This window comes from Trachinotus anak, unplaced genomic scaffold (genome assembly GCF_046630095.1).
Source record: "Trachinotus anak isolate AG129_WGS33_773 ecotype Australia unplaced genomic scaffold, CSIRO_AGI_Tana_v1 ptg000003l, whole genome shotgun sequence".
In the NCBI taxonomy this organism is placed as follows: domain Eukaryota; kingdom Metazoa; phylum Chordata; class Actinopteri; order Carangiformes; family Carangidae; genus Trachinotus; species Trachinotus anak.
Window position 1 is genome coordinate 7,839,269 of NW_027273854.1, and position 26,432 is coordinate 7,865,700.

Here is a 26,432-nt window from a genome sequence, read left to right on the forward strand (position 1 = left end):
TTTCAATATAAAATCCTACGAGCGGAATACGAGTTATTAATAGATTATTATACCAGGGTACCAACATAGCACTAAATATTTGATTAAAAAAATGCTTTATTAATGTTTTAATCTGACCAATAGGTAAAGGGTTTTTAAAGGCTATTAAAACATAAACAGATAATATCAGATAATATCAGCAATTAATTCGACAGTTAATAATAATAATAGGCTATAATAATAATGGTAATAATAGGTTAATAATAATAGTACATGTTTTGCATACACCACTTTGACAAAGTGTATGCTTTTATTTTGAAGGTAAAGTCGCTTGTTTACTGGTTGAATTTCTGCTAATAAGGTAAAACTTGACTACACAGCTGGATTGCGTGGCCCAACCAGACTTTCAAGTTCTCCCTTTGAACTAATATGTCCATACAGAGGTACACTTTCCCAACTGATGTACTTTTATATTTTATGGCTTTTATATGTTTTATGTCAATCAATCAGTCTCTATGTATGTAGTTTGATACTAGATACTAAGTAATTCACTAAAATGTACTCTCTGATGAGCTGGTGATGGACTGAAATTCCTTTGTTTTGAAGTTAATCTGCTTCAATTAAACCTAAGTGAAAAAATAAACATATATGAATATCCTTGAAATGATACACCTATTTTAAGTGCCACAGAAAGTCAGTGTGTTAAATAAAAATGGCATTAAAATTGAAAAGTATAATAATAATAATAATAATAATAATAATAATAATAATAAAATCCTCATGTAATAAATAAAGGATCTCAAGTCATCTAATAAGCCATAAACAACAATAATCTACCAAGTCTGTAGTTATAAATGTAAATTTAACATAAAATAGTGTTGGATTTTATTCCATATGAAAAAATAATATAGAAGTACTTATATATACTGTACATGTGAATTTTTAAAATAAATGTATTTTATTTAAACTCAAGCAGGACACGACAGCACCGTCTGTTGCTACACCCTGGCTGTGACACCAGGTGTTGCTATGCGCTCCGATCTTCTGCTTGACGTCAATTGGACCAAAAATGAGAATCCTCAGGCTCAGCCAATGGGCGCTTAGGTCGCTCATGATTGAACGTATGTGGGGGTCGAGCAAGGGGGGAGGGGGGCATGAGAACACTTGAGGATAATGTACTGACCGAGTATAAAACTGTTGAAGTCCGTAGTTTCCCTTTACTTAACTTAAAGCAGGTAGGTTAGTTCCGTGTTTTACTGATAAATTTTATTCAGACCACTTTGTTGGGTTGTTTAGGCGAAGTTAGCCAAATTTGACAGGCAGTGAATGAGTTTTAACATGAGCTAAAGTTAACTCGAAATTAGCTAAATTAGCGTCCTCAACTTGCTAGCTTAATCCCCTAACGGCTAATTCGGCGAGCTAGTTCATTTGTTTTCTCTGAAAAAGCAGTCCCTTTATAACTTATACACCCCGGTCATATTTGTCGGATATGGTTATATGGTTATATCAACTATTAACAATGAGTACTTTGTATTTTTGCAAGGCCAGAAATGGAGTAAAGAATCAGTTCAAGTTCAAGGGACTTCAGAATGGCATTTGACGGACATCAGGGCGCATTCGCAAATTCACTGTTTCCGACATACCAGCGTCAGGTAAGCTACAGTTTTTGGGTCATAACTTATATTTTTATAGGACATGGCATATTTGAAGACATTTCCTTTGCTAGGAGTTTATGATAAGGCAATTGCTGGGTATTGTCAGGTCATGAAAAGTAGTTAAGTCTGTTGAATTCAGTTCCTTCAAAGAAGGCCTTAAAAGGTATACCAAAGTTTTGAATTTCATTTACAGAGGTATTGAGTAGTTATTGTCTGTCGTAAACCTCAACAGTTTTAATAGGATTTACGGTTTTGTGCATGTAATTGCTGACATTATACATTCATAAACTCCAAGTTAAATTGAGTTTTACTATAACCAGACGTGTAGCAAAATGTCAGTACAGTTTAGCTACAGTGCTCTTTCAGTTACTCAACACAGACTAGAAATTTTTGTTATATACTGGTAACATACAGGGAAGGACTGACAAAAAATGAGATATGAATGTCAAATTTGTCTTCATATAATGGATAATTGTAGGCCTTATTGTCCCTTCTGGTCATTCTTTTTACCAGTTTGACTGTAAAGAGGAATTAAATTGCATACTGTGTGCAAAATTAATTTTGTTAATATTATAGAAACGCTCAATTAGTGGTGAAAAACTGTTGCTTTATCTATCATTTAGGTTAATCCTGTGTTTAATTTGCTGTGCTAACTTTTTGTTTGACATATTTTTTATCTTAGTTCATAGCAGAAATGTAGTTAAGGAATGTTTTTTATTACAGTCACAATCATTTCATTATAGATTGATTATCATCTGGATTCACCATATGGTCTGTGAAATGCCAGTAATGAATGAAAATCACTTTTTGTGATATCTAACAAAGTCACTTGTTAATAACCCTATTTACAACCCTGTTTAAAATGATATTAAACAGAGAAAAACTGTAAATCCTTATAATTGAATTGACTGTTCCATTATCAAAATAGCTGCTGATTCATAATCTACTAATTTACTAATCAATTAATGACCTAATCATTTAATCTCTCATTGTCTCATTTGCCTTTTTACATTCTGTCTCAGCAGCATTCTAAAATAGTGTGAAGCCTCTGTGGCAGCTACAACAGTTGTTTCAATAAATCTTTTAATTAGCATTGATTGGCCTTGTGTGAAGAAGAAAAACAGTAATACATTTTTATAAATTAACTTTTGATTCTCCCTCTTTCAGGTCGGTGTAAATGCAGGTGGTGGAAACAATGGAAGTGCAACATTGCCCTTCATTTCTGTCCCAAGTGTCTCACTGCAGGAACAGGACACAGTATCCTACATGCCCTGGTCTCACAATGCTCATGATGATCCCTATGAACTTATCAATTGTGTCCAGAGTAGCATTAAAAGCAGGTATTCAGTTTTGTCTATGTTCAGGATAATTGTGTGATATTCACTTGTGCACTATCCTAAATGTACTTCAATAGTGTTTGGCAATCACACTGCTGTTCTGTCCAGTGTGTGTGTTTTAGATTGTATTCTGTTATTGAGAAATAGTTTAATAAGTGGTCAGCCATCCTATAAATTAATGTTTTCAAAGAAAAAAGGAAAATTAGAGTGCAATCTGACAACATGTTTGCTTTTCTTGAAGGAAACCCACTGATAATACTGATTATGATGGGGAGACTGATCTGCAGGGTCTAGTGTCAAATATTTTGGATGAAGCAGATTCACAGGACAGCTACTACAGTGAAGGGTATGTCAAGGTTTAAGGTTTTCACCCTCTAGGCTAGGGTATATGATTTGTATAATTTATATAAAAATTGAATATGTATGGTATTAAATATATTATAATAGTAATTTTTAATCTAAATTAAAGAAAAATGTTTTATATGTATTGTATTAGTAATATAAACACAAACACATAAGGAAATCCTCAATTCTTCTTTTAGGGGCCTGCCTACATGTAATCCTGTCTGGTCTCCAAAGACATTGAGACAAGAACTTCTACAATATTTTCAATCAGAGGCTAAAACACAACATAACCCTACCTTTCCTCCAAACTATGCATCCCGTGAGGCTGTCAGCAAAGCACAGGGACAGTCAATGGACAAAGATGTTGAGGAGTTTTGTCAACAGTCCAATGGCCTTGCTACCAATCAACAGTGGCTTTTTAATTTGTCTAATCGAGACAAAGACAGCAGCACCGTCCGTCCTCAGAAACTGCCGCCAGGTCTAGCAATGCACAACATGGGAAACGCACACCCACACACACAGATACAAGAAAGCAAATATAACAACACGTCAGCTGACAAAGACAGAGGAACTAATCTGCCTGTGAATAATTTCCCTGACTTCAGTGATGTCTTTCGACCTCAGAGCGAAATGAACAGTCCTTGCTTTGATCCTTACTATGAAGACCTCTATGTCCAGAGCAATGCCAGGTCCATTAGTAATGAGCAGTGTGTGCCACAAGACATTAGCCAACTAGTCAGCAGTTTGCAGTCGTTCATGGCTGGTGAGCATGATAGCCTTTGTCGTAGAGACTTTCCAAACATGCACAAACAGACATTTGGCATGCTTCATGAAGACGGCATGGTTGAACAATGGAAAATCACCAGTCCTGCAGTATCAACACAAAGTACACCTGCATTGCAGACCCAAAAACAGCTGGTGGGAGAATTTGGGGTAGCGCAGAGAGAAAGAAATGGAGGAGTGAGGAAACAAACATTTAAACATGATGCTTTTCAAGATCTACCTGGTTTCAGCTCTCAAACTACAGAGTACTTCCAGCAACCGGAGCCATTCTCTGCATCTGTAAACCTCCCAAACCAATACCAAAACAAGGTGACCATGCAAAGAGAGAACATGAACATAACCATGAACCACTATTCAAAGCATCACATCCAGCAGGGCCAGATACAGAACAAGCCACAGATGCAGAAAGAAAAGAAGATGGTGCATACGTCCAGCTTTCTGGGAGAAGGCTTCTCTACCAGACCCCTAACCAACACTCACATGAGAGAGGAAGATAAGAAACCAGTTTTCTCACAAAACCCATACTTTGACATCCAGGGAGGCATGCAGTCTCAGAGATTTGATGGAGAAAACAGCATGGCCAGTTCAGGGAATACACAGCAATACATACCTCTGACATATCCTGCAAGTGACTTTAGAGGGCATCCCAGCATTCCCATCAACTTTAACTTCAGCTCTAGACCCACGCTTCCCTACGGAAGTGGTGCTCCTGGCATGGACATGTGTGATATGTCAGGCAGTGAGTCTGCAGCTTTCAAGTCCTATGTCAGTGACATGATGACCCGTGGAGGAGAGAGCACTTATCATGGCATGGCCTCAGCCATGATAACTTCAATGGTGATGAATCAAGGAGGACCCATGATCCAGCTTTACTTCTACCTGGATGAGTGTTATGAGCAGTGGAGGTGTTTGGAGAAGGAGAGAAAGAGGGTATGCTTTCAAAATATAATTTTGTGTCTAGGTAGAAAATGTTGAGGGGTGATTTTTAAGATCGCTATCACAGCACATGATTTTTATTAATTGAACAGTAAAGGCTCGATAGAGTTTGTCATTTATCAAAAACATCACATTCTTAATATGGAGCAATTTAGCTTTCAAACATTAGATCAGCTGTAAGTATTTTATTTTTAGTTTATGTCTGTGTGTGCTGTACAGTTTCACTGAAAATATTAATATCAGTATTGGCAAAAACTCAAGAGATAAGAGAAAGTGTGTTGCATTTTCAGATTGTCATTTACCTTTTGTACCATCTTTTTCACAGACACACATAGAAAATTGATATCATTACTATTTTACTGATAATGGTTTTATGGATCTTGCAGTCAGTAAATGTGAAAAGAGGAGCAGCAGTCTGATCAGTGTGTCTGCAGGAGATTAAAAAAGGAGATTTTCACATTTATGTTCGTATCAGCACTGCTTTGTTCGATTGTCATGTTGTCACTTGTTTTCTAATTTAGACAGAGGTGATCCTTTCCAAGACATTTCTTGGGAAACGGACTGCAGCAGTGAGCAGCAACACCACCATACCTAAAACTCCACCAAACCCCACAAGAGTTGACCACCTCATTGTTAAACAGATCAGAGAGCAGGCAAAGGTGAGACCCCAGAATAAGTTGCTTCCATACTGACATCTGCAGGTGAGTTACGTCACAGCAGCCTTGTTATGTTCTGAAGGTGTGCAGCTTTATTTTACATGTTTGAATTCTATGAAGAGAGAACCACAGAGAAACACTGTCCCTCTTACAATGAAACCCTATGGATTTTGCTTTAGTTTTCCTTATTTCCTTTATATCTTGTGCAAATCATACTAGGACAAAATCATACTTGGACCTCAATAAGGAGAGAAATTAATCTTTTGGAATGTCTCGGTGATATAAACCCTTGTTGTCCAGTTTTGTTGGTAGTAGTTTTTTGGCTGTACATTTTGTGACTTGGGTTAAAAGTTAATATTTTTCTAAAGATTTCACATTAATTTAAATGTGATAATGTAGATCACCTTTGTTTTTTTTAATATCATTGAATTTGCTGATATTCATCAACCATGTAATAGTTGATTGTGCTGGTGTGCTGTAGGCGGCAAGCCTTCTGGACAGAATGGAGTGTCTGCGTAACATTCCCCTGCCTATCAACATCCATACAGCACTGAGCAGGCATCACATGGCTATTTGCATCACCCAGGCAAGACGCAAGGAGGAGATTGCCAACATGTCCAAACACCAGCAGCAGAGAGCTCATTTCACAGAAGACAGAGGTAACTCGCATTACATTGTTACATATACATTCCCTTATCTGATATGCTGCCAGCCCTAATTTGCTTCGGTTTCATAGACATCCTGCTACTTGTCATCGCATTGAAGGACCTGGCTGCTACCACAAGGAAGCTCCGCACAGCCCTGTGGTGTGCTCTCCAGATGACACTGCCAAAACCTGTGAAAAAGCAGGACCACTATGTTGAGAAGGAGGCCACATGTAGAGAGGGGTACCTCTCTCCATTTGAGGGATACTCTTTTAAGTTATGATTTAACAGGCAACAAGCATGAGTTAAAGGTTTTGATTAAATAAAATCCACACTACAATTCCCCATTTATACGTTTCCCACAGGCAACAGGGTCATGTAAAAACAAATGTTTTGTAGTATTACTCACCTGGAAGTCTATAGTGACATTTTACCTCCAACACATCGATCATTGCAAAATATGAGATGAATGAGATATGAAGTTTGATGATGGCTGCATTTTTTGGCACCAAAGAGCTTCAACTTTGGTCGTGTAGGAATTGCATGAATTGTAATTTATGCTGCTGCATCTTAACTTCATTTCATTTATCATTTAATTAGTGTCATTTCCAAATTAATGATAATCTTGCTCCATCACCGTTCTATTTAAAGACACTATTTATGTGGAAGATTTCAGTGAATTCTTCATTGTTTTACTTATTTATTGGAATGTAATGGAACCTCAGTTCTGGGTATTCCCAAGCAATAATTGAATCATAAGGGCAGTTGTTTAGCATTAACTTGCTAAATATTAAAATCTTTTCAGAAATGTTCCAATTCTTTTTTGCAGCTTCAGTTTGTCTTATGTAAATTTGATGTGCTTTAATCAGAAAAAAGTTCTATTCATATGCAATTTGGTGAAGTTTGACCAGTGAAGGTACTCAAAACTTCTGAAGAAAAAGTTCAGTGTTTTAAATGTAAATATATTAATCACATTTTTCAAAAACATAGTATTAACAAGTAAGATTCCTATCAGTGATAGCTGAGTAACATAGCTGAGTTAAAAAATAATTCTCTGGATACAGTTTAGTCTGGTGACTCAGTCGTTTAAAATGCACGTGCTAAATTATACAATGTTTTCTGAAATGTTTGTTTGTTAGTGTCTGAAACTTTAATTTGTCTTCTAATAATTCAACACTGTAATAATCAGAAAACTTTAATTTATCTGCTATTTAGTCAAAGTTTGAACTGTAACAAAAGATACTGAAACTTTAAATGTTCTGCATTTTAATTTTAAATGTATTAATCACACTTTATCAGATTATTTTCATATAGTATTATCAAATCTCTTTATCATTGAAATGACTGTCCACCAGGGACCAAAGCTTGTATCCATTACAAAGCAAGTCAAGCCATGGGCATTACCCTGTAGACTTATTCTCTATCAGCAATCCTCTGACTATGCTTTGTGAATATGAGTAGGGTTGTTCTATTCCCTGTAATTTTAATGTTCATGTTTTTTTCTCCTTGTTTCTTGATGTGTAAACTGAAAAAATTGAAATAAAACAGTCCAAATTGCAGAAAGTGTTTTTTATTACTTTAAAAAGATGATGAACCTCATAAACATTCAAATCACGGTATATGACATATTTGAGGTATAATTTTGCAACCAGTCCTTTGTTCTTATTCTCACACAAAATGCATAGATAGGAAAACAAACCTAAAGCAAAGAAATGAAAATAAAAATGTTTGACATGAAAATCAGCCTTTACTTAGAGGTTGTGCAGAAATGAAAGGCATTTGCAAGATATTGGCACAGAGGATAATATCAGAAACTCTTTGGATTGAGTTACTTTGAAAGCGTTCCTCCATTTTTACCATCATCAATTAAATTTTTGTTTTAGGTGACATGTCAGGGTAACTGTCAAAGCTAAGCTGAAGCATGTTTCACACTCGCTGGAACAACATATTAGCAGAGACTTAAATGAGTAATTTGTCTGTCACTGACATAAGACTATTTCAGTCGTCATTGTATGAAGATTTGCAGTGTTATCCCTAGACCACATCCTTCCTGTATCAGTATCAGAACCTGCACAACATCCAGTACATTGTTCTTTACAGGGGAGGCGCTGCAGAAAGTAATTAACAAGGAAGGTCTGGTGAAGTCATTCACATACTGAAGGTGCCAATGAGGTTTTAATTAAAAAGAGGCAATGACTTTTTCTTTTTTTAAATTTTGTCTCGTAACAAAACCTTTCCATATTCAAAGTGTCCTTTCTCTTGGTTTTATCTTTTGCGTTCACCTTTCTGTGTCCGCTTCTTCTCCTTCTCTTTTCTGTCTTGTTTGGCGAGTTTGTCCTTCTCCCGCTGCATCTTGTCCATTTCCTTCTTCTTTTGAGCGCCCTCACGAGCCTGTTCTCGCTTTTGCTTTTGTCTGTTCAGCACCTCCTCCACGTTGGTGTTCTTGAACAGGGCTGACACTTTCAGTAAAGGATGTCTGGATGAGAACAAATGAACCCTGCTAAATATTTTTACTACATATTTTTCAGTTTGTCACAACACTGTTGGACAGATGTGTTGAACTTGCAGGATGCTCTAGTTTCACCTTCTGTCCAGTTCATTTCAAATCAGCTCCATGAGGTTCGAGTCTGGAGACTGTGTTCCTTCTCTTCCCTAATGTAAAGCCACCGTCCAGTTGTTTTGGATCATTATCTTGCTGTTGGATGAATCCCTGACTAACCAATCTGTCTCTCTTTGTTACTTGCCTTTTTTCACCACTCTGGCAGCATTATACAGTACTACCTCCTGCAGCACAGTATTGCTCTAATGAAGATGATCAGAAGGTGTATTAACAGCAGGGGCTCCTGCAGGAATTCTTTGCATTAACTGATATTAACACTATTTTAACCAATTTCTTAACCCCTGAAATTTACCAGATTTTTAGTTTTTGGTAACCTAAACTATTTTTTTTTCTACCTTGAGCAGTTTATTGCTGACTGTCGTGCCATTTAAGGCTATTCACTGAACATGAACTGGATGAAACTCCAGTAAAAACTGGAAATGGAGGTGTAAATGATTGGAAGTGTGTAGTGTAGTCAGGGTTATGCAACTATTGCACCATCCATTCAACAGGTAACACTGACTTCCATGTGATTTTAAACCATCTCTGATCATATATGGCTATAGAAAGGATACATTTATCATTCCCTGAGAGGTGATGTGCACCTGTTGACTCCTCCTCTTCAGCTTCAGTGCTTTTGTCAAGGAGACAACTGAATGTTTCGGAGTGAAACATTCACTGGATGAGAAAACATAAAATATTAACCATCTTTTTTTCCCCTCAAATATGTTAATGAATGTTCTTGCTAGGCAATCAAATACACATTGGTAATTTGAGTGTTTAGCTCTAGCTAGTGTGACTGGCCTTCCAGCATTGCAACTGGCAAAAAAAGGATATTCCTCTTCATCCGATACAATGGCGTATTGAGCAAGAAGGGCTTCTTTCCTTTTCTTGGACTCCTCGGACACCTCCTTCTGTTTCACCACAATCTGAGCTTGTTTTTCTATCATGCTGGCGATGGCCTGGACCTCAGCTATAGAAAAGGAACAACAAAACATAGTCAAACTGCAAATGAACCGCAATAACATTCGGTACTTTCTCTCATTATAATAGTACCTGCTTTTTGCAGTCAATATGAAGGTACATTAACAGGAGGAGCCATGAGGGCTTGCATCTAAAACTGGAGTGTTATGGTTCTGTAGACAGTAAACAGTCTCTTTCCAGTAATAATAGTGATAAAACAATTCAGTGGAAATTGCTTTTTAGCATAAACACTTCTTCAGAGCACAAAAACTTTCTGTCGTCTCAGGAATGGTTTTTGTTTAGTTTTTTTGTTTTAGGAAATGTTAATCTCTCTCTGAGACAAAGTGTCGTTGCACACTCTCCTCCAAAACTCAAAGCAAATGATTTAAAGCTCAAAGAGCTAATCCCTCTGTATGTTTATCTGGTATTGAAGACAGACTCAGTAGCAAGCAGTCTTTGCTGTTTAGTCAAGATTTAAATGAGTTGATGAGCCTGCTGGCTTGACTTGGGACTGGTTCCTTTTGAAATAATTACATTATATATTCTTATATGACTGTACAGCTTTTAGTGCAGGTTAGGACTGTCTTATTGCTTTTTGTTATTTGTCGTTATTTTACTTGATTTATGATTGATTTATAACTGTACATTACCGTATGTACTGTTCTGCAAGATTTCCCAAGATGCGGCCAACCTTGAAAACCTGTTCCCTAAGAGTAGCCGGATTTGTATGCTTACTGACAACGTCTCTTGGGGGAAAACATCCTCCAATTCAATGCAGATGAATCAAAGTTACATAGTTACCATCATCAGCATCTCCTCTGGCTGCTGATCGGCTACACCACTCTGTCCACTGCTTGATGATCTGTTTGCAGACATCTTCCACGCTATCTTCATCCTGCACACAGAGGACGAGTAATAGTTTAGTTACAAGTAAGAGCTCAACAAATTCATATTCTTAGTAGTACGTGCCTCTCTACCAAATGGCACCGTGGATTCTGCAGTACTTTTTCTACGCCGAATGTGTCAAACCACTGTTAGGAAATGTAACGACTCGTACTTTGCTCGGTGGGTAACCCTTGCTCCTCAAGACTACTACTAAGTAAAAAAAATCCCACATTTTTGAATGGGGTTTGGCGTAGCGGGAGAGAGCAGCGCGCATAATTAGATGTAGTGCGTGGACCCTGGCTGAAGAAACGCTGCTGCGTTTAACGTGGACATCTTGCTCTATAAATGACAGCTGACATCAGCGTTGTAACTTAGTACCGCCCGGCTGACAAGACAGACAGCGACAAATGAGCGCACAGACTCGGGGGCTGAGCAGGACACGCCGCTTTGGATATTCACCAGAAATGCGGATAAAATCCCTTGAAGCGCGTCCTCTTTCTCCTCGTCACTCTCCTCTTCTTGCAGGACCCCTAAAATGTACGCCCCATACACCTCACGGTCCACCTCTAACACGTCTAGCCGATCATTTAGCCACCTTTCAAACTCCCCGGCGTCTGTCCCGGGCGCCGCCATCTTGGCCCTTTGGGGTCTTTCGGTGACACGCAGCTGTCCTTTGTCACTGCCTGAGAAAAAAGGTGAAAAAAAAAAAATCCTGCAGGTGTTTGATATTCCTGCTTTTTTCATACAAACGACAAGCTAACCGTCCCAGACCCAGGTAATTGAATGATTTTGGCAGTGGTTTTGTATTAAGCTAATATACAAATTGAAGCGTTTGTGTATTTGTAAATGTCAAGTGTTGATACAAAACAACTCGACAAGGCGTTTTTGTTACATTCATCTCTCATACACTTTATGTAACTCGTGTTTTTGTTGCATGTCCATGTGACATGTCCCTCTACAGTTTTTCCTTAATTGTCAGCATTTCTGACACATCGGTTTCCACAGTCATTACATTATGCATTTCACACACTTTATTTTTCTTGTACAATGATCTTAACTCACTCAGAAACATTAGGGCACGTTTCAGACATGCATTCCTCCTTGAGACAACAGTCTCTCAATTAGCTAAATTTCCTCTGTAATTTTCACGATTTTCAACCAAAAAGTTTGAAGCTTATTCTCACAGCTGTTAGTGCATTGATAAAGATAATCGCCACAACACAACAAATTGATGTAAACTCTCTAACTATTGTGTGTGTGTGTGTAATGATATCAATCCAAGTAGTCCAATCTGTTTTACTAAATCATTTCATCAATCTCATATGTAATTTTTTTACACTCCCCATTTCTCTTCTATGATGTTCTGCTTGTATATTTTTTCTCTCTATGTCTCCTCCTCGTCCCTTGTAATCATCTCTTCTTTTTACCAACTCACCACATTAATATACACACATCTTCCCACTGCCCCTTTCTGATGGCAGCCCCTGTCACATTAAGGAATTGTGGAACCTATTTTGCCACCTGTAGAGTAAATCTAAGCAGTTCAAGAGCACCACCCATTAGATAAATTACAGCTTCTAATCTATGAGCATACTTGTCAACTGTCTGTTTGAATGAAAATGTCTGTGTGTAACTTTGTCACACTGCTTGCCTGGCTTGTTAAATTAATGTCATCAGCCAAAATTTCAATCACTGCTAAATGCCCAGCGTTGGCAGGCACATAAGTGCCCGGGGATATTGCCATGAATCCCAAAGTTCTTGATTGAAAATTAATGTTCGATTGTCCCACAGTTTACAGAAGTACTTGTGCGCTCACTCGTAGGCTTTGAGCACAAGGTTTGCCAGTACTAGTCTAATTGAAATGCTGATTTCAAAATAATCAGCTATTCTTTTGTAATTCAGTGGGCAGCTGGCAGTCAAACGGCCTTTGGCAGAACATATTAATTATCACAACATACCAAAATACAGAAAAACAGTTTGTTTCCACTAAGTAAGAGGAGCACTTCTTTGACGATTAACTTTGATGATTGTAGACTATTCCTCAAACTCAAGCTCAGAGCCAATGAAGCGCGGCAACAACCTTCTCAAAGGGTGAGACATGCATTAATAAGCCACTCAAGACTACATTTTTTTTAGCATTCAACTTTTGCATTACCTCTGTCCTTGCCTGTGCAATGAAATACAGATGTGTTGCTGTCAAGAACAGGATAAACAAGTGTGACTTTCTGCTCTTGGCCACTGGGTGGAGGTAGAAGACACTGATATGTTTACTCCTGTCTTATGATAGAGACAGAGGATATGGCTGAGTCTTAGATTTAGTTGCATGACAGTAGTTTGGAGCTTATTTAGCGTGCGATTCCTTGCAAATTGCTCCATGCACGTGCATCAGACTCAGTTTGTTAAAGCATTGTCGTAAGCAGGGCGGTGGAGCAAGAAAATGCCCTGCCAGCTGTTTGTTCGTCCTCCTTCATTTGACACAGGGACAACAGACAACACCTCCCAGCTGTTTGAATATATTAAACAATGTTTCCGTGTGAATAGCTTGATCCTGCTTCCAGAAAGCACTTTGTGCAAGGGGTTATTAGTCCCCCCACCCCCTACCCCTCAACCCCCCTACACACACAGAACCCCATAGTTGTGCCCCGAACACACACACACTCCCCTTGCCACTGTTCCCACATAATGGCTTCACACTTCGCTGGCCTTGCAGTAATGAAGTGTGAAGCTTGTGACGCCACAGGGAACCTACCATGTGGAACTGTACTCTCTATTTTAGTGCACCACCTTTAATTCCTTACAGCCCGGATACATTTGTTCAAATATTTGGCTCACTTTGTACTTTCTGCAGGCAACATTCAGACTAACTTTCATCAAACACCCTTAAACAGTTGTGAAACCAGACTGATAAGTTGATGCACCAATCTCTTGCTTCTATGCTCTGTGCTAATAGCATTTTGCTGATGTTTCAAGTTGGACCAAGACACACAGAATGTGTTTCTCAGCTCCATATTAGATAGTAATTTCAACCATGATTTGACTACCACATTGGAAAAAATGACAAAAGTAAAACTGGCATCACTTGATGTTTGAGTATGGTGTTGATGGATATACAGTTGTATACAGTGAGTGACAGTTCCAGTAACAGCACAGGAAACCAAAAAACAAACCCCGCATTTTCAAATTCAGAATTGAATTTTGGTTTCCAAAGTTGCAGTTTCATTGATGTCTGTTGGTGCTCACTAATCTTGTATTATTGTACAAAGTGGTACATTAATTTTATGTTTAATAGCTGCCAAAATTGGGCCTTGTTAAGTGAGAAGGAAACTGCCATTACAACATGCTGGCATAGTCCCATCGCAGGCTGAGGAGCCCAGGGTTGGTGCGTAATGCCTTTGCCTCTCTTAGTATTGCATAGCTTTAGGATGCCTGTCCTATTTATATTGAGGGGCTGTGGATTGATGCGAAATGACGAGGGCCGCGAGGCGGCTGAGTGGGTGGGCATCCACATGCTCCACTCCACAGGCAACCCTCCACTTATACACACGCACACACACACACACACACAGATATGCACTTGTCTTCATGTCCCAATGCCACCAGCCTTAGAAAAGCCCTACAGTCTCAATGTGCAATGTCCTCTCTCTGTCAACATATCCTCTATCCCAACGTTAATGTGACAGAATATAACCAGAGCCCAGAACAACCAGGCAGTGCAGTACAATAAAAAACAGCATGTGTAACAGGCATGTTTCCTCATCTTCTCTAGCAGCTTGCTTCCTCATCACATGGTACCTCAACTGCAGCAAAGCTGAAAGTTTAAAATTCTGCTTATTCTAATGAATAAAATTGTTAAATCAGCTTTAGCTGATTTATTTGAAATGCAGAGACGTGGTTTCACACTTATAACATCTCAGTTAACTCTAATTATGACTGAACTCAAACTGATGGTAGTGTTACAGTAATGTAATATTTTATAACAGAATTGATTTTGCTATCAAAGTCTGTGATTAATTAATAATACTTTAATTTTCATAATTTCATAGTGCACAGTAGATGACGTCAGCGATCCAACCTGTGAGACATGACATGTGGGTGGACGCAAAACGAGGGACAAGTCGCTGGTGCCGTTTAAAGTATTTATCAACAGTAAGTGTAACGACAACACAACATAATAATTTTAATGCACCATACTTCTGTTGTACTTTTATTCCCTTACTCTTCTCCCAACACACACAATCATGCATACACACTTGTGATCTCACTAATTTTTCATGCAGTTTCAGAGAGAGTTTCCATGTTACCACTACAGTAGCCTTTAACGTCAGTTGTCTTAAGAAAAGAAGTAATATTAACCTAATGCTATCCCTCCATCAATGTGAGGCTGTTATTATTAAATAATGCTGATTGTTTATTGATTCTGCAAGACACATTAAAGCATATGAAATCGTGGTCGACAAGAATGCCTCTCTACATTTATTGTGAGAAGGGCTCAGTGATTTCATGTTAGAAAAGTACATATCCATGCAGTGAGGACAAGGCTGCAGCTAGCACCCAGTTGGCATGGCACAAAGACTGGAAACAGGGAGACACAGCTATCCTGGCTGTGTCCAAAATCTGCCTACCGGCACCTCTGAAGCTCACTGATTAACATATTAAATCTTATTGTTTAATTCATACAAACGTCAAAGTGTGAAAACTATAGTGTAAATTTTTTCCAGGAGCTTATCTTGTAATGTTTTTCTTTCTTGGCTGGGGGCAGTTGCTAGGCGACCAGCAGAGATACCACAGAGTTACTGTTCCCGGCCAAGAAATAGTCCTTTACAGAAAGAAAATTTTTACACTTCATTTTTTGTATAGATTAAAGAAGATATGATGTGAGATTTATTGAGCTTTAGTGCTGGTAGGTGGATTTTGTTACTGTTGGATTGAGCAAGGCCAAGCTAAGCTAACCAGCTGCTGGCTGTAGCTTCATATTTACAGTGTTCAATATGAGAAGTTACATGTTCACAGAGGAAAAAAAGTGTTGCATCCATTGAAATGTCTAACACTGCTTCTCTGGTGTCAATCCACACAAGTGTTTTAAACACTACAAACAGTTTTTAAATACAAAGCATCTGGTCGTTGCTTGCTCAACAGCTGCGAATGGAGGCGTAATTGTTCATGGCATTGTTTTAAATTGTTTGGTTCAGGGACGGTGTCAAGTCACTTCAGATAAAAGGTTTAAACCCAAGTAAAGATAGGAGTCAGTGGTGTTGAAATCAAAGCCAAAGTGTAGGTCCTTGTTGATTTATCTAGTGCAGTCTAAAATTATCCGATTAGTGACTCAATTCTGACTTGAGTCCACACGTCTGATGGATAAAGAGGAGACCAGTCATTAAATGAAATTTGTTTTATCTGCCTTGTGTAATTATCTGCACAGGGCTACTTGGACTTCAACTTAAGTGGCTACACAGCAGTGATGCGCGCTGGTTCATCAGTTTGTTGGGGGCCCAAGTCTCTTCGGAGGGGAAAAATTAACTTGAGCTGATGGCTGAGGGAATAATCTGGTTATGTGTAATGAGGGCTTTTATTATGCGTCTATCAGGTTGAGTGTGCCGGTGGTGGACTTCGCACTTCTCTCTCTCAGGAGGCATGACGCATTCACTCTGCTCCTCTTGCCTTTTAGTCTGAATTGTAGGCAATTAAAACCCCACCATGCGAGTGTGGAAAAAAGGTAATGAATATGGAACACTGACTCAGGGAAGTCCAGAGAGACCGCTCGTCGAGTTCTGAGGGTTCCTTTCTCCAAGTCACTGAAAAGCACAAAGACCATTTGACAGTGTTTTTTTTTCCTCCTGTCCCTCGCTTGGTGTGTGTGACTCCCCAAATGGTGGCCCAGAGGTTTTAAAAATGCGAAGCCCATTCTTCCCAGGTTGGTGAACTCCGTGACCTATGACAGTGAGGAGAAACTTTTTGTCGTGGGTTTGGCGCCCTGCCTGGGTGACCGTGCCAGCTCTTGCCGCTTCTGAGCATAACAGAGGAGTGATGGGAAGGGGGGCTGAGTGGATGCGTCTAGACAGCCAAGTGGAGGAGGGCAAATATTTAGCCATGCCACTTGGGGAGGGGATCCAGGCCTTCTTCCCCCAATAAGGCATGCCTCTTAGCCCAGAATCAGGCCATGTCTCCATCCTGCTCCCGGCGCCGCTTCACACTCTGTATTCAGGGTCACGGATCTCATTTCTTGGGTAATATTTCAAGCTGGCCACAGATGGGGAATTAAATTGAACACCGGGCTTGGTATGGGGCATAAAGGATGGATTTTGGGGGGTTCTCAGAGAGATGATATGAAAAAAGGAAATGGATACTGTAGATTTTATTTAAATGTACTAAGGCTATACTTTTAAGGGTCTCTGGAAATGAATGCATGAAACGCTGACTGAGTTGTGTGCTCGCTGAAAGCGGAACAACCCCCACAGTCATCACTTATTATCCACTGTGACACACGAGTCACCTCATTTTAAAATGAATTGTTATTTTGCTGTTGATAGCTGAATGCAATTTTTTCCCCATCTCCCTTACAAAACAGTGTCAGGCTGATATTTGACGGTACATAGGTGTTTACATGCAAGCTCCAATATTTCCGGACCGCCAATCCAAGTAAATTCCCATGGATTTCCTCCCCACATTTGAATAAGTCCTTAATCAGATGAATTGGTGTCAGATGACTGCCTAACAAGGCCAGTCAAATCAGGGTAAACATTGACTCAAGCAAATCAGCAAATGACAGTTTATGGTGACACCAAGTTGCCCCCATGACAACAATACACATCCGTCCGTGACGCTTCTGGCGGGATTCTGACACAGAGGGGGAAGTTAAAAGTTGGGGTGAGAGAAAGGGAGAGCGGTCCGACGAGGCATACATGCTCATGTGTTCATGCTGAATGCTGGTTGGTTGCTGCAGACTGGCGCTGGCGTTGCATCTGCTGATGGGCTAAGTCAACCCTGCTCCACTGGAAGCCGTCACTCATCCACACATCAGATGGCGCGCTGCAGTCTCACGCCACCTGTGTTCTCGCAGTGGCTTGATGGTGATCTGTCTCTCTGGCCTCTTAGTCTTCATCTGGTCCCTCTGCTCAGAGCCAATAATAACCATTTTCCACTGCATGGTACCGGCTTGACTTGGCTTTACTTGACTCGACTCAATCCGACTTGTCTTTTTTGGTTTTCCATTAGTCAAAAGTTGTGGATAGTACCTAGTACCAGGTACATGTTATATGTTAACGCCTCAGCTTAGGTTCTAGCTGAGGCTTGTCACAACAGCATCATGTTATACGGGACATTATGCACAAACCCGCCATTTTTAAACAACCAAGCAACTGTACACTGCCCCCTGTATCCTGCGACATTTCTGTCAGTTATTGTACTATACTTTTAAGTATAGCAACTCGCACGGTCAATTTGGTATACCTTCAATATCCTCCATTTTCATGTGCTTGTCGCGTCATTGCGAAAGTAACAATGCTGCATTAAGTGGGGACTATCTGCAGTGGAAAAATAAGTACCTGGTACCAACAGGGAGTAGAGTCGAGGAGAGTCAAGTCAAGTATCGTGCAGTGGAAAACACTCGAGTTCTTTTTTCTTGTTCTGATGGGACAGGGCTTAACATGCATGCATGTTGAAGAGGAAAGCCATCAAAAGATTTTTTTTTCTCTAACCATCAGTGGCCATTGAGCAGTGCTGAAACAATTATCTGATGAATTGATAATTAAATCAGCATTAAAGTTCACTCGTGACAGTTTTGTCATACAAGAGTTAGTTAGAGCTTTTTGGATTTTCACTGTCTTATCATTGTATATTGAAAGTCTTTGTGTTTTTGGACTATTTTCAGTGTTGGTAACTTGAGTTGAGTTGAGATATTTGCAGAGAACATGCAGTTTTGTCACATTCTTCTAATATATTTTAAGTAAATTCAACAGAACAAACTTGCTAATATTTCCACTCTTTTGCCTTTGCCATGTAGAATAATTGAGTTCCATGCACTGTTACAAGCTGAGGTCAAAGAAAATTAACCCCCAGCCACAATGTAGTCATCATCACAATAACTGGGGGGACTGGATAGTGAATTTTGTTTTCCTCTCTCTCTATCTCTCTCTCTCTCTCTCCGAAAGCACATTACTGCACATTTGGTGAATTTTCTATGTGACACACAAGCCTAATCTCATCAACGCTGGATACATATTTGTGGATCCCACTCTTCTGAGTTAATGAAAGCATTTGTGTCACTTTAATGTAAAGCCTTGCAGGGCTCACCCATCTGTCTACAGTTGTGCTGTTACAGTGTGTGTCATCAGAGTCTACAACAGCAAATTACAGCTTATTAGTACCAATACCAGCAGTGACAACATTTATCAAGGAAAACATCTCCTACTCTCCCTAATTGTCCCCCTCAGGGCGCACTGTTATGTGGACCGGTATCGACGGCCAGGCAGTCATTAGGACATCACACTTGAGCTGACGAGCAGAGAATTCAGGGGACATGTCCACCCTGATTGGTTAATTTGATGTGAGTAGAATGACACTGCATCTGGAGCCGATGAGGTATTTATAGTCTGGGAGAGGATATCCAGACACCCACCGTTAGTTTGTGTGCTTCTATTCGTGAACTCCTGATAGAGCGCTTGCCCACGGGGGCTGGCGGCGTGAGCGAGGCGGACCGGGATATGAATAGCTGGCAGGGAACAGGGTGCCGGAGGTTCGAAAGGGCAGTGAAGTTTATGTGTCAAAGAACAAGAGCGAGTAGCTGATATTCAAGTATATCTGTCAGTCTCTCCTGCCCTATGAGAGCAAGTGACAAAGGGAGCAGGTCAGCATGGCCCTGTCTGAGCGTTTTTGTCTCTCCTCCACAATGGGGTCTTGTCTGATACTGATACGCTACCTGTCTGTCACTTTTGCTCACTGATATTTTGTCACTTTTGTCTGTGCAGTCACTTCTGCGTAACACCGGCTCATGCACCTTCTGTGTGTGTGTGTGTGTGTTTCTGTTGTCGGATTGTGATCTCCAGTCAGGTGGAATTGTCCCTGCCGCTGCCCCTTATTCATAGCGATACCTCCCTCCTGCTACCTTCCACTTCACACCGCTAACATCCTCCGGGAGTGACAGATAGAAATCAGAGTCTGAGCTCAGCCGCCGCTCAATGCCTGCTCCCAAATGCTGCGATCTTTTAAAAAGGCTTTACCTGTAAACTCTGAAACACCTCCCAGCCCACATCTCCCGCTGTCAGGTTCCCACTACGATCTACTACTGTAGAATTGCACACTGAAGCAATTTCCCTCAAGTGTCCAAAGTCTTGTCTATTTCACCCTCGCACCAGGAGCTTACACCCCATCATTTTTCACACTGAGGACCATGCACGTAAATCATTCTTTTCCCCCATTTGTTCCAGTGATCAAGCCTCACTTTTCTTTGCTGCCAATTAAAAGGCTTTGATGTCTATCTGTGGAATGGGTGAGGCTGGAAAAGCATCTCTCTTTTGCTGCCTCTTGGCTACCAAAGGCCAGACTTGTGCTGCCAGAAGATAATCAGCAGTTCTCACACAAACAAGATAAAAAAAAAAAAAAAAAAAAAAATTGTGAGACAAGGATTTACTCCCTTCCTGCCTGTCAGGCAACCCACTGAACAGACAGGGGAATTATTCTGGCAGCAACACTAATGTGGTGACGGCTCTTGTTTCCTAAACTGATTTCCTTAATCCTCCACTTGTTCCACGCTTTGTAAACATGGGGGCTTGATTTTGTAATCTGGGAGGTCCCGTTGATGCAAAGACACACGTATACGCACACACAACAACAACTTGTCCCTCTAACCCCCTCCTCGTCAGCCACTGCCCTAATTAGTCAGAATTAAGACGAATGCCTGGGCCTCCCACGATCAATTGGTATCGAGCGGACCTTCGCTCGGCCCTGCCTGGGGGCCTCTCTCGGCCGGCAGATCATTTATATCAATCGCTTTTGTTTTTCTTTCCTTCCCCCTTTCCATTCTTCCATCCACCAAGTGTAAGGTTCGGTCTATTAGCGTGCAAAACAGACGGCAGCCAAAATGGCAAAAGTCTGGCATGTTAAGTGCTACAGTTGTATTGACGTCACAGGGACATGATCCACTCAGGGAACACGCATGTTCTATCATATCTGACGGCGTCTGTTTGCGGGTGAGGATCTGAGCATGTGTTCAGTGCTTTCTTATGCCGTCTCATTTCACTAACAAGCTCACCCTTTATGAGCAGGAGCCCCTCTTCTCTGCTCTTTCCTCCTCTTTTTGCTCTTTTTTCAAATAACTCTCCCCTCTTTCTCCCTGCCTTTATTACCTGTTATTCTGGATGAAGAGAGGCTTTGTGTTCCATGCTTTTATTGACTTAGCTCATATGGACCAAGTTAATAATCATTGCAAAGGGATGTATATCAGTCTCTCCCTTACTCTATCCTTTTTCTTTACACCCATTCTCTTGTTGTCATCGCTCCTGTGTTGTGTCCTGCGATTCCCAGCACTGTGTGCAGACAGAAGAAAGAGAGGAAGGCATGACACTTGAGATATTAGATATCTCAGTGGCAACTAAAAAGCACTGCAAATGTCTCTTTTGAAATATAATGAGAGAAGAAGAAATAGCTTGATGTGTAGCCTTGCCTTGCGAAGATCAGCTGCTTTGACCTGCATCGCTGCTTGAGACTGGAGCAGTGTCCTATTTCTTTTCTCCTGTGCTGCGATGCAGTGGTGCGGCTTGCCACTCATGCCCCACCCTCGGAAAGAAAAAAAGTTTTTCTAAAACACTCAAATAAAATTCAGTAAGTTAAACATTCAAACTTGCAGCACATTTCATGTGCAAATATCTGCACAAAGGTTAGGACAATGCAAGATAGAGCCCTCATCTCCTTGGTTCTGTTCACAGAACTGCTTCTCCATGACAATTTTGTTTTATGTGTTTCCAAACCATTTATACTGGCAGGCATGATTTTTTTTTTTTTTTTTTTTTTGTTTCTGCTGTAACCTTCCTTTTTTCTACTCATTGCCTAGAATCTACTTGTGCAAATGTTACACACAATACCAGTGAAATTCCTGCATTATTCTTAGGCCTGCCCAACCACAGCACCCTATTGAAAATCATTTACAGGACAAATTAAACAGAGTGGAGGAAGGGGGACAAAAGCGCATTTTTATTAGTTCCCTTCCCCAAGGTTAATAGCACAGTAGTGAACTGCCACTTACAACAGACATAGATCTAGTTTGTCCTCTGTGTGCGTCTCTATGGGTTACTGAGTGTGTGCTTTGATGTACTATATCGTAGTGGTACATGAGAGTGTGAGATACTGACTGCTTTTACCCTGGAGGCGAGCTCAAACCTCTCAGGTCGGCTGCCTCTTCATGTTGCATTCTTTGTTTGCAAGCCTGGCACATTTGTGATGTGTGTGTGTGTGACCGGCGCTGTCCGTCGTGCATGTATGTGGTGCCAAGCTTGGATGGTACACCACAGCACTTTAGCCATCCATGAGTTGGCAGCTGGCTCATTGGTTAGTGGCCTAGTATTGCACACACGGTGTGGCGGCATGCCTTTGGTGTGATCCACTTGGTGCTCAGTCCAGATGAATAAACCATGGCTAACTGACTTAAGCTATGCGACCGAGCTAAGATGAACCTCAGGCTGCAGTTGAAGCTCATGTGCACCAAGGTTGGCGGTGCCAGATGAGCTCGCCATATCTGCTCGAGTGTCCATCTCTGCTGTGTTGTGTGGGTGCTGCTCTGTGTTTTGTGTGTACATGCATGTGGCCTTTTAAGGGGATGAGTGAATGCTTTTACTTGGGCAGTCTGAGTACTGATCTCCCTGACTCATGCCCCGGGTCTCGGCTGTCCTGGCCTAACGACCCTCTGTCTCTTCCCCACATACTCTGCTGTTCTCTCTTTTTCTTTGCCACCTGTTATTTAGAGACAAGGGCTGACAGGCTTCAACCGTGCCTTCTTATTTCCTTGGGATTCTGCTGAAGAGAGCCCTCATCTGTACAAACACAAACTCTGCTCTGTATTCATGCTTTGAACTCGAGGTCAGGGGGGATATAAAAGAGAGAGAGTGAGAAAAACACAGAGAAGGAGGAGGAGAGTTGTTCTTTAGTGTCTTTATGGATTAATGGAAGGAAAATTGGGCCTATTAATCCTCCTCTCTCTCTCTGCATTGTGGAGTATAGATGATGGAGACAAAGTGCCGGATAAATATTAACCAGTGTATCCTTTTACAATATTGCCCATTCACCTACATTTTCCGCTTATTATCAGCTCTTTAATGAGTCACAGAGGAAAAACACACTCCCCTGCTCTCCCTGTATTTGTGTGCATATGCTTGATTGGGTGGGATGGTTGGCAACCACTTCTGTATTTCTGCCTAATTTGCCATTGTGAATACGATTAAGTTAAGTGGCCTAAGTTTGTTTTGCTTCCCAGCTCCCTGCTGTGCTAGCATTACTACACCACTCGGACTATGAGCAATCAGAGCAGAGATACAGCGATTTTAAAGGAACAGGGACTGCAGTACCATGTTTTTAAGTGAGGAGCACACCAAGTGATGCTGATGTAGAAGGATGTGGTGAAGGGAGACGAATGCCCGGGCCGAGAAGTGTTGTACCAGTGTGAGAGATGGTCCCCGCGAGGGCCCCTGCGGTGGAGAGTCAACTGTGGCTGTAGCTTGAACTCCTGCCAGGCTCACTGGCTGTTTGAGTTGTTGCAGATGGCACAGACGGTAGCACTGATGTGGCTGGGTGCACATTATAAAAGGGGAGAGAAAGTGATATACAATAATGTTTATCCCTCATGCACCCTCCATATGTCATTTTTTTGGGAGCCCGTGCCTCTGATCAGCAGAGCCTTCGAGGGATGAGCACATATACCGAAATCATGCATGTGCACTGGGTGGATTTTTGCTCTGGTGGCCCGTGCTGGCACTTCAGCATGCATTGTGTTAACTGATCTCTGGCCACAGGCATTAAAAAGAAAAGTTTGAAAACAGCTAAATGGAATAAGCTATGATATGTCTGGAAATCTAAGTTCGGAATTGTGGTGCATAACATTTAGATTAATGTTTCATAATAATGATAACATACACAAAGTCATAGGGACTATTTTCCCTTTTTCACAATGATAGTTGTATGAGATGCTGGTATGGCTGCCTATGAAAACTAACTTGATTAAATCCGTATTGAGTTAGAGATTATATATATCTGTATACTGTACATTTCTTTAATATTAGTCTTGTTTTGCCTTAAGTTAACAGGCGGTCTGGCGGATGGTGAAGCAGCTGGGTTTCACTGTACATTACTGTGAAACTTCTATGCACTGCTCTTTACAATATACGCCAGTGTTATTTGGACCCTCCTGCTGCAGTCAAGAGTTTGGTTCCAGTCCTCCTACCCAACGCCGCTCCTCCTGAATCTGCTCAGAGACTGAAAGCGCAGCACATCCGGAGAGAGAAAGAAGCAGAAGACAGCCTGTTCCCCCTGCTTCATGATGTATTCACAACCAGAACATGTTGTTTTGAGATCCACATGGCGGATCCTTGTTAGCCTAGATCCTGAATATTCAGTTGTTGCCGGGGCTCCCAGTGGCAGCCTGTGGGGCCACAGAGACATGCCCAGGGAACCTTACGGGCCCTGGTTGGTGGTTGGGGGAGGATAAGGGTGCTGTTTGACTGCTGCGTCTGTCTATCAGGAGATATGTGTGGATGCTCGGGGCACCGAGTGGAGACAGTGTCAGGGCGATACCCTTGACGGTGATGTGATTGAGTAGACAGCTGCGACCCGCTCCTTTCTTTACCCACCACCCATCTCTTTCCCCCTACTTCTCAACCCACACCCCCTTGCACAACAGCTCCCCGAGAGTGAGCGATCACTTAAAACAGCGCTGGTTATTATACCTAAGCACGTCTTAGTAATTTATGCATGATTGCCTGGCAATCTGAGGCAATTCATCATCCTCTTTCCTATCTTTCTTTTTTTAATCTGTTGGTGTCTTGTTCCTCTGGACTTTAATCTATAGGGCTATTAAGAATGCCTGTGTAATAATGGCTTAGCTCAGGTGACAGCATGACATTGGCGCCATCATTGCCATGCAGGTTTGGGATCCTGGAGGACTGCGGGCAGTGAAAGAGGCCAGATTTGGCTTTTATAGCAGAGAAGCTGTTAGACCATCCGTTGTTTTGTTGGTGCAGGACCTCCACTCCTGTTAGGCAGATGGGAAGAGCTTTGTATTTTACACCATGTTGTTTTTCCTTGTGTTTCCCTTTTTTTTTTAAATTTCTCTTCACTGGAATAATTACTTAATGTGGTGGAAACAAGTTAAGTGTTTCAATTTGGATTCTTTGTTTGGTGATTGTGTTTTAAAGGAGAGCTTATTGGTAATATGTTGCAGCATTTTCACAGTTGCCTGGACCAGTTGGAAATGGGTTGCTATTATATGAATGATTATCAGTGAAAATGACTATACAGCACATAGTCTGTGGAGGACAACATGTTTACCGCTATGTATATTTTGTGAAGTTTGCATGTCATACAAAAGCAAGTAGTTAAAATGTATGGCATCAATACAGGGAACTGGGCCAGCTGATGTCTGATGCACAGACTTGTTTGTCGCATGTCTACATGCTTCTGTGGCATGTGTGTGTTCATGTATGCTGCCGGAGACCGTGAAATATCCAGTGTGAGACAAAGGTGTTAACAGCATCAGCACAGGCTGACCCTTCTGTTGTGGAGTTATCCATCTGTGACTTCAAGGCATTGCTAATGGATGCCGACCTTGCTCCATGTTCTCTATCGGTTCCATTCAGCATCTATCAACCCAGGGATGTATCTTGATTTACCCCCCCCCCCCCCCCCCCCCCCCCCGTCTGTTTTCCACTTCCTGCTTGTACAACAGAGTGCACCTTGGCCCCTTTGCAGGCCATTGTAATCTTCCTGGGCTCAGTGGATGCTAAATTAAGAACTGAACAGCATGAGCAAGAATGAGACAACAGAGCGCAGCAGCTTGACAGACAATCAGAGAGGCACACAGACCGCAGCTAGTGACCCAGGCTTATCTTTATCATAATCTTTACTTATCTAATTGGTCTGCTTTCAAGCTATTTATTCACAATGGAAGCAGCAATAGCTTGCATATTGAGTAATGCATGACACCAGCTAAATTATTCCTCCATAGCCCAGAGCTCTCTATTTGAAGAAAGGCACAGCTCCTGTCTTGTTCTGTTTCTTTCAGAGTTTGATGTGGAGCTTAGCACCATCTGCAAGGTTAATGGTCATTTTGGAAAAAAAAAAAAAATCAAGAGTAATAAGTCAGGAGTTGGAGATAATTATACTTTTTGGATCCTGTATTGACAGTTAATTTTTTTAAGTACGCTTATTTGTTAAATGAGAGGATGAACACTATTCTCATAGAACCTTGCGAATCGTTGCATTTACACCTTTTTTTTTTTTTTGTTGGTATGGATTAAACAAAATGAGAGATAACATGTTAATTTTTCAGCTTTAGAGGTGCTGCTGTCAGGTGGATTTTGAGCCAGGATTGCTGTTTTTTCCTTTTTCCAGTCTTTATGCCAAGCTAAGCTTCTTGTGTAGAGGCTGTAGCCTAATATTAAATGGACAGATAT

The 26,432-nt window shown here is 40.9% G+C and overlaps 2 protein-coding genes and 1 long non-coding RNA gene across 9 annotated transcripts in view; 2 read left to right on the top strand and 1 right to left on the bottom strand.

Annotated features, from left to right (window-relative positions):
* Positions 1-1,081: 1,081 nt before the first annotated feature.
* Positions 1,082-7,898, top strand: moto (minamoto). Of its 3 annotated transcripts, none has more exons than XR_011686918.1 (8): positions 1,082-1,214; positions 1,523-1,631; positions 2,802-2,974; positions 3,213-3,317; positions 3,514-5,029; positions 5,557-5,694; positions 6,150-6,350; positions 6,428-6,566. XR_011686918.1 is itself a non-coding variant. In XM_071471333.1 (8 exons), the coding sequence occupies exons 2-8, from the start codon at positions 1,569-1,571 to the stop codon at positions 6,616-6,618; spliced, it is 2,364 nt and encodes a 787-aa protein (XP_071327434.1). In that variant the 5' UTR covers positions 1,083-1,214; positions 1,523-1,568; the 3' UTR covers positions 6,619-7,898. The 3 variants fall into 3 exon arrangements, 2 of the variants coding, with proteins under 2 accessions (XP_071327434.1, XP_071327441.1); XM_071471333.1 differs by having other exon boundaries at positions 1,083-1,214; positions 6,173-6,350; positions 6,428-7,898; XM_071471340.1 differs by having other exon boundaries at positions 1,101-1,214; positions 1,528-1,631; positions 6,173-6,350; positions 6,428-7,898.
* On the bottom strand, positions 7,890-11,441 carry ccdc43 (coiled-coil domain containing 43). The gene is made up of 5 exons (XM_071471364.1): positions 11,242-11,441; positions 10,699-10,792; positions 9,772-9,907; positions 9,510-9,565; positions 7,890-8,788 (listed from the first exon to the last, which is right to left on the bottom strand). Exons 1-5 carry the CDS (start codon positions 11,413-11,415, stop codon positions 8,601-8,603), a joined length of 648 nt encoding a protein of 215 aa, XP_071327465.1. The 5' UTR covers positions 11,416-11,441; the 3' UTR covers positions 7,890-8,600.
* An 11-nt stretch (positions 11,442-11,452) lies between these two features.
* The window catches only part of LOC139614194 (uncharacterized), a 114,891-nt gene continuing 99,911 nt past the window's right edge, over positions 11,453-26,432 (top strand). For all 5 annotated transcript variants that reach the window (XR_011686922.1, XR_011686926.1, XR_011686929.1 and 2 more), the window contains exons 1-2: positions 11,453-11,557; positions 14,826-14,928. This is a non-coding gene — a long non-coding RNA (uncharacterized lncRNA). The remainder of the gene's footprint in view (positions 11,558-14,825; positions 14,929-26,432) is intronic.

Bases quoted from the DNA above. Each gene is read 5' to 3' on its own strand.
- ccdc43 (XM_071471364.1), bottom strand. From the start codon at position 11,415: ATGGCGGCGCCCGGGACAGACGCCGGGGAGTTTGAAAGGTGGCTAAAT. The intron at 9,566-9,771 runs ATATCCTTTTTT...TGACAAAAGCAC, and splicing joins ATTGTATCGGATGAAGAGGA to TGAAGCTGAAGAGGAGGAGT. The intron at 8,789-9,509 runs GTATCCTTTCTA...TGAAAGTGTCAG, and splicing joins CCTCTCAGGGAATGATAAAT to CCCTGTTCAAGAACACCAAC.
- moto (XM_071471333.1), top strand. From the start codon at position 1,569: ATGGCATTTGACGGACATCAGGGCGCATTCGCAAATTCACTGTTTCCG. The intron at 1,632-2,801 runs GTAAGCTACAGT...TCCCTCTTTCAG, and splicing joins TTCCGACATACCAGCGTCAG to GTCGGTGTAAATGCAGGTGG. The intron at 5,030-5,556 runs GTATGCTTTCAA...TTTCTAATTTAG, and splicing joins TGGAGAAGGAGAGAAAGAGG to ACAGAGGTGATCCTTTCCAA.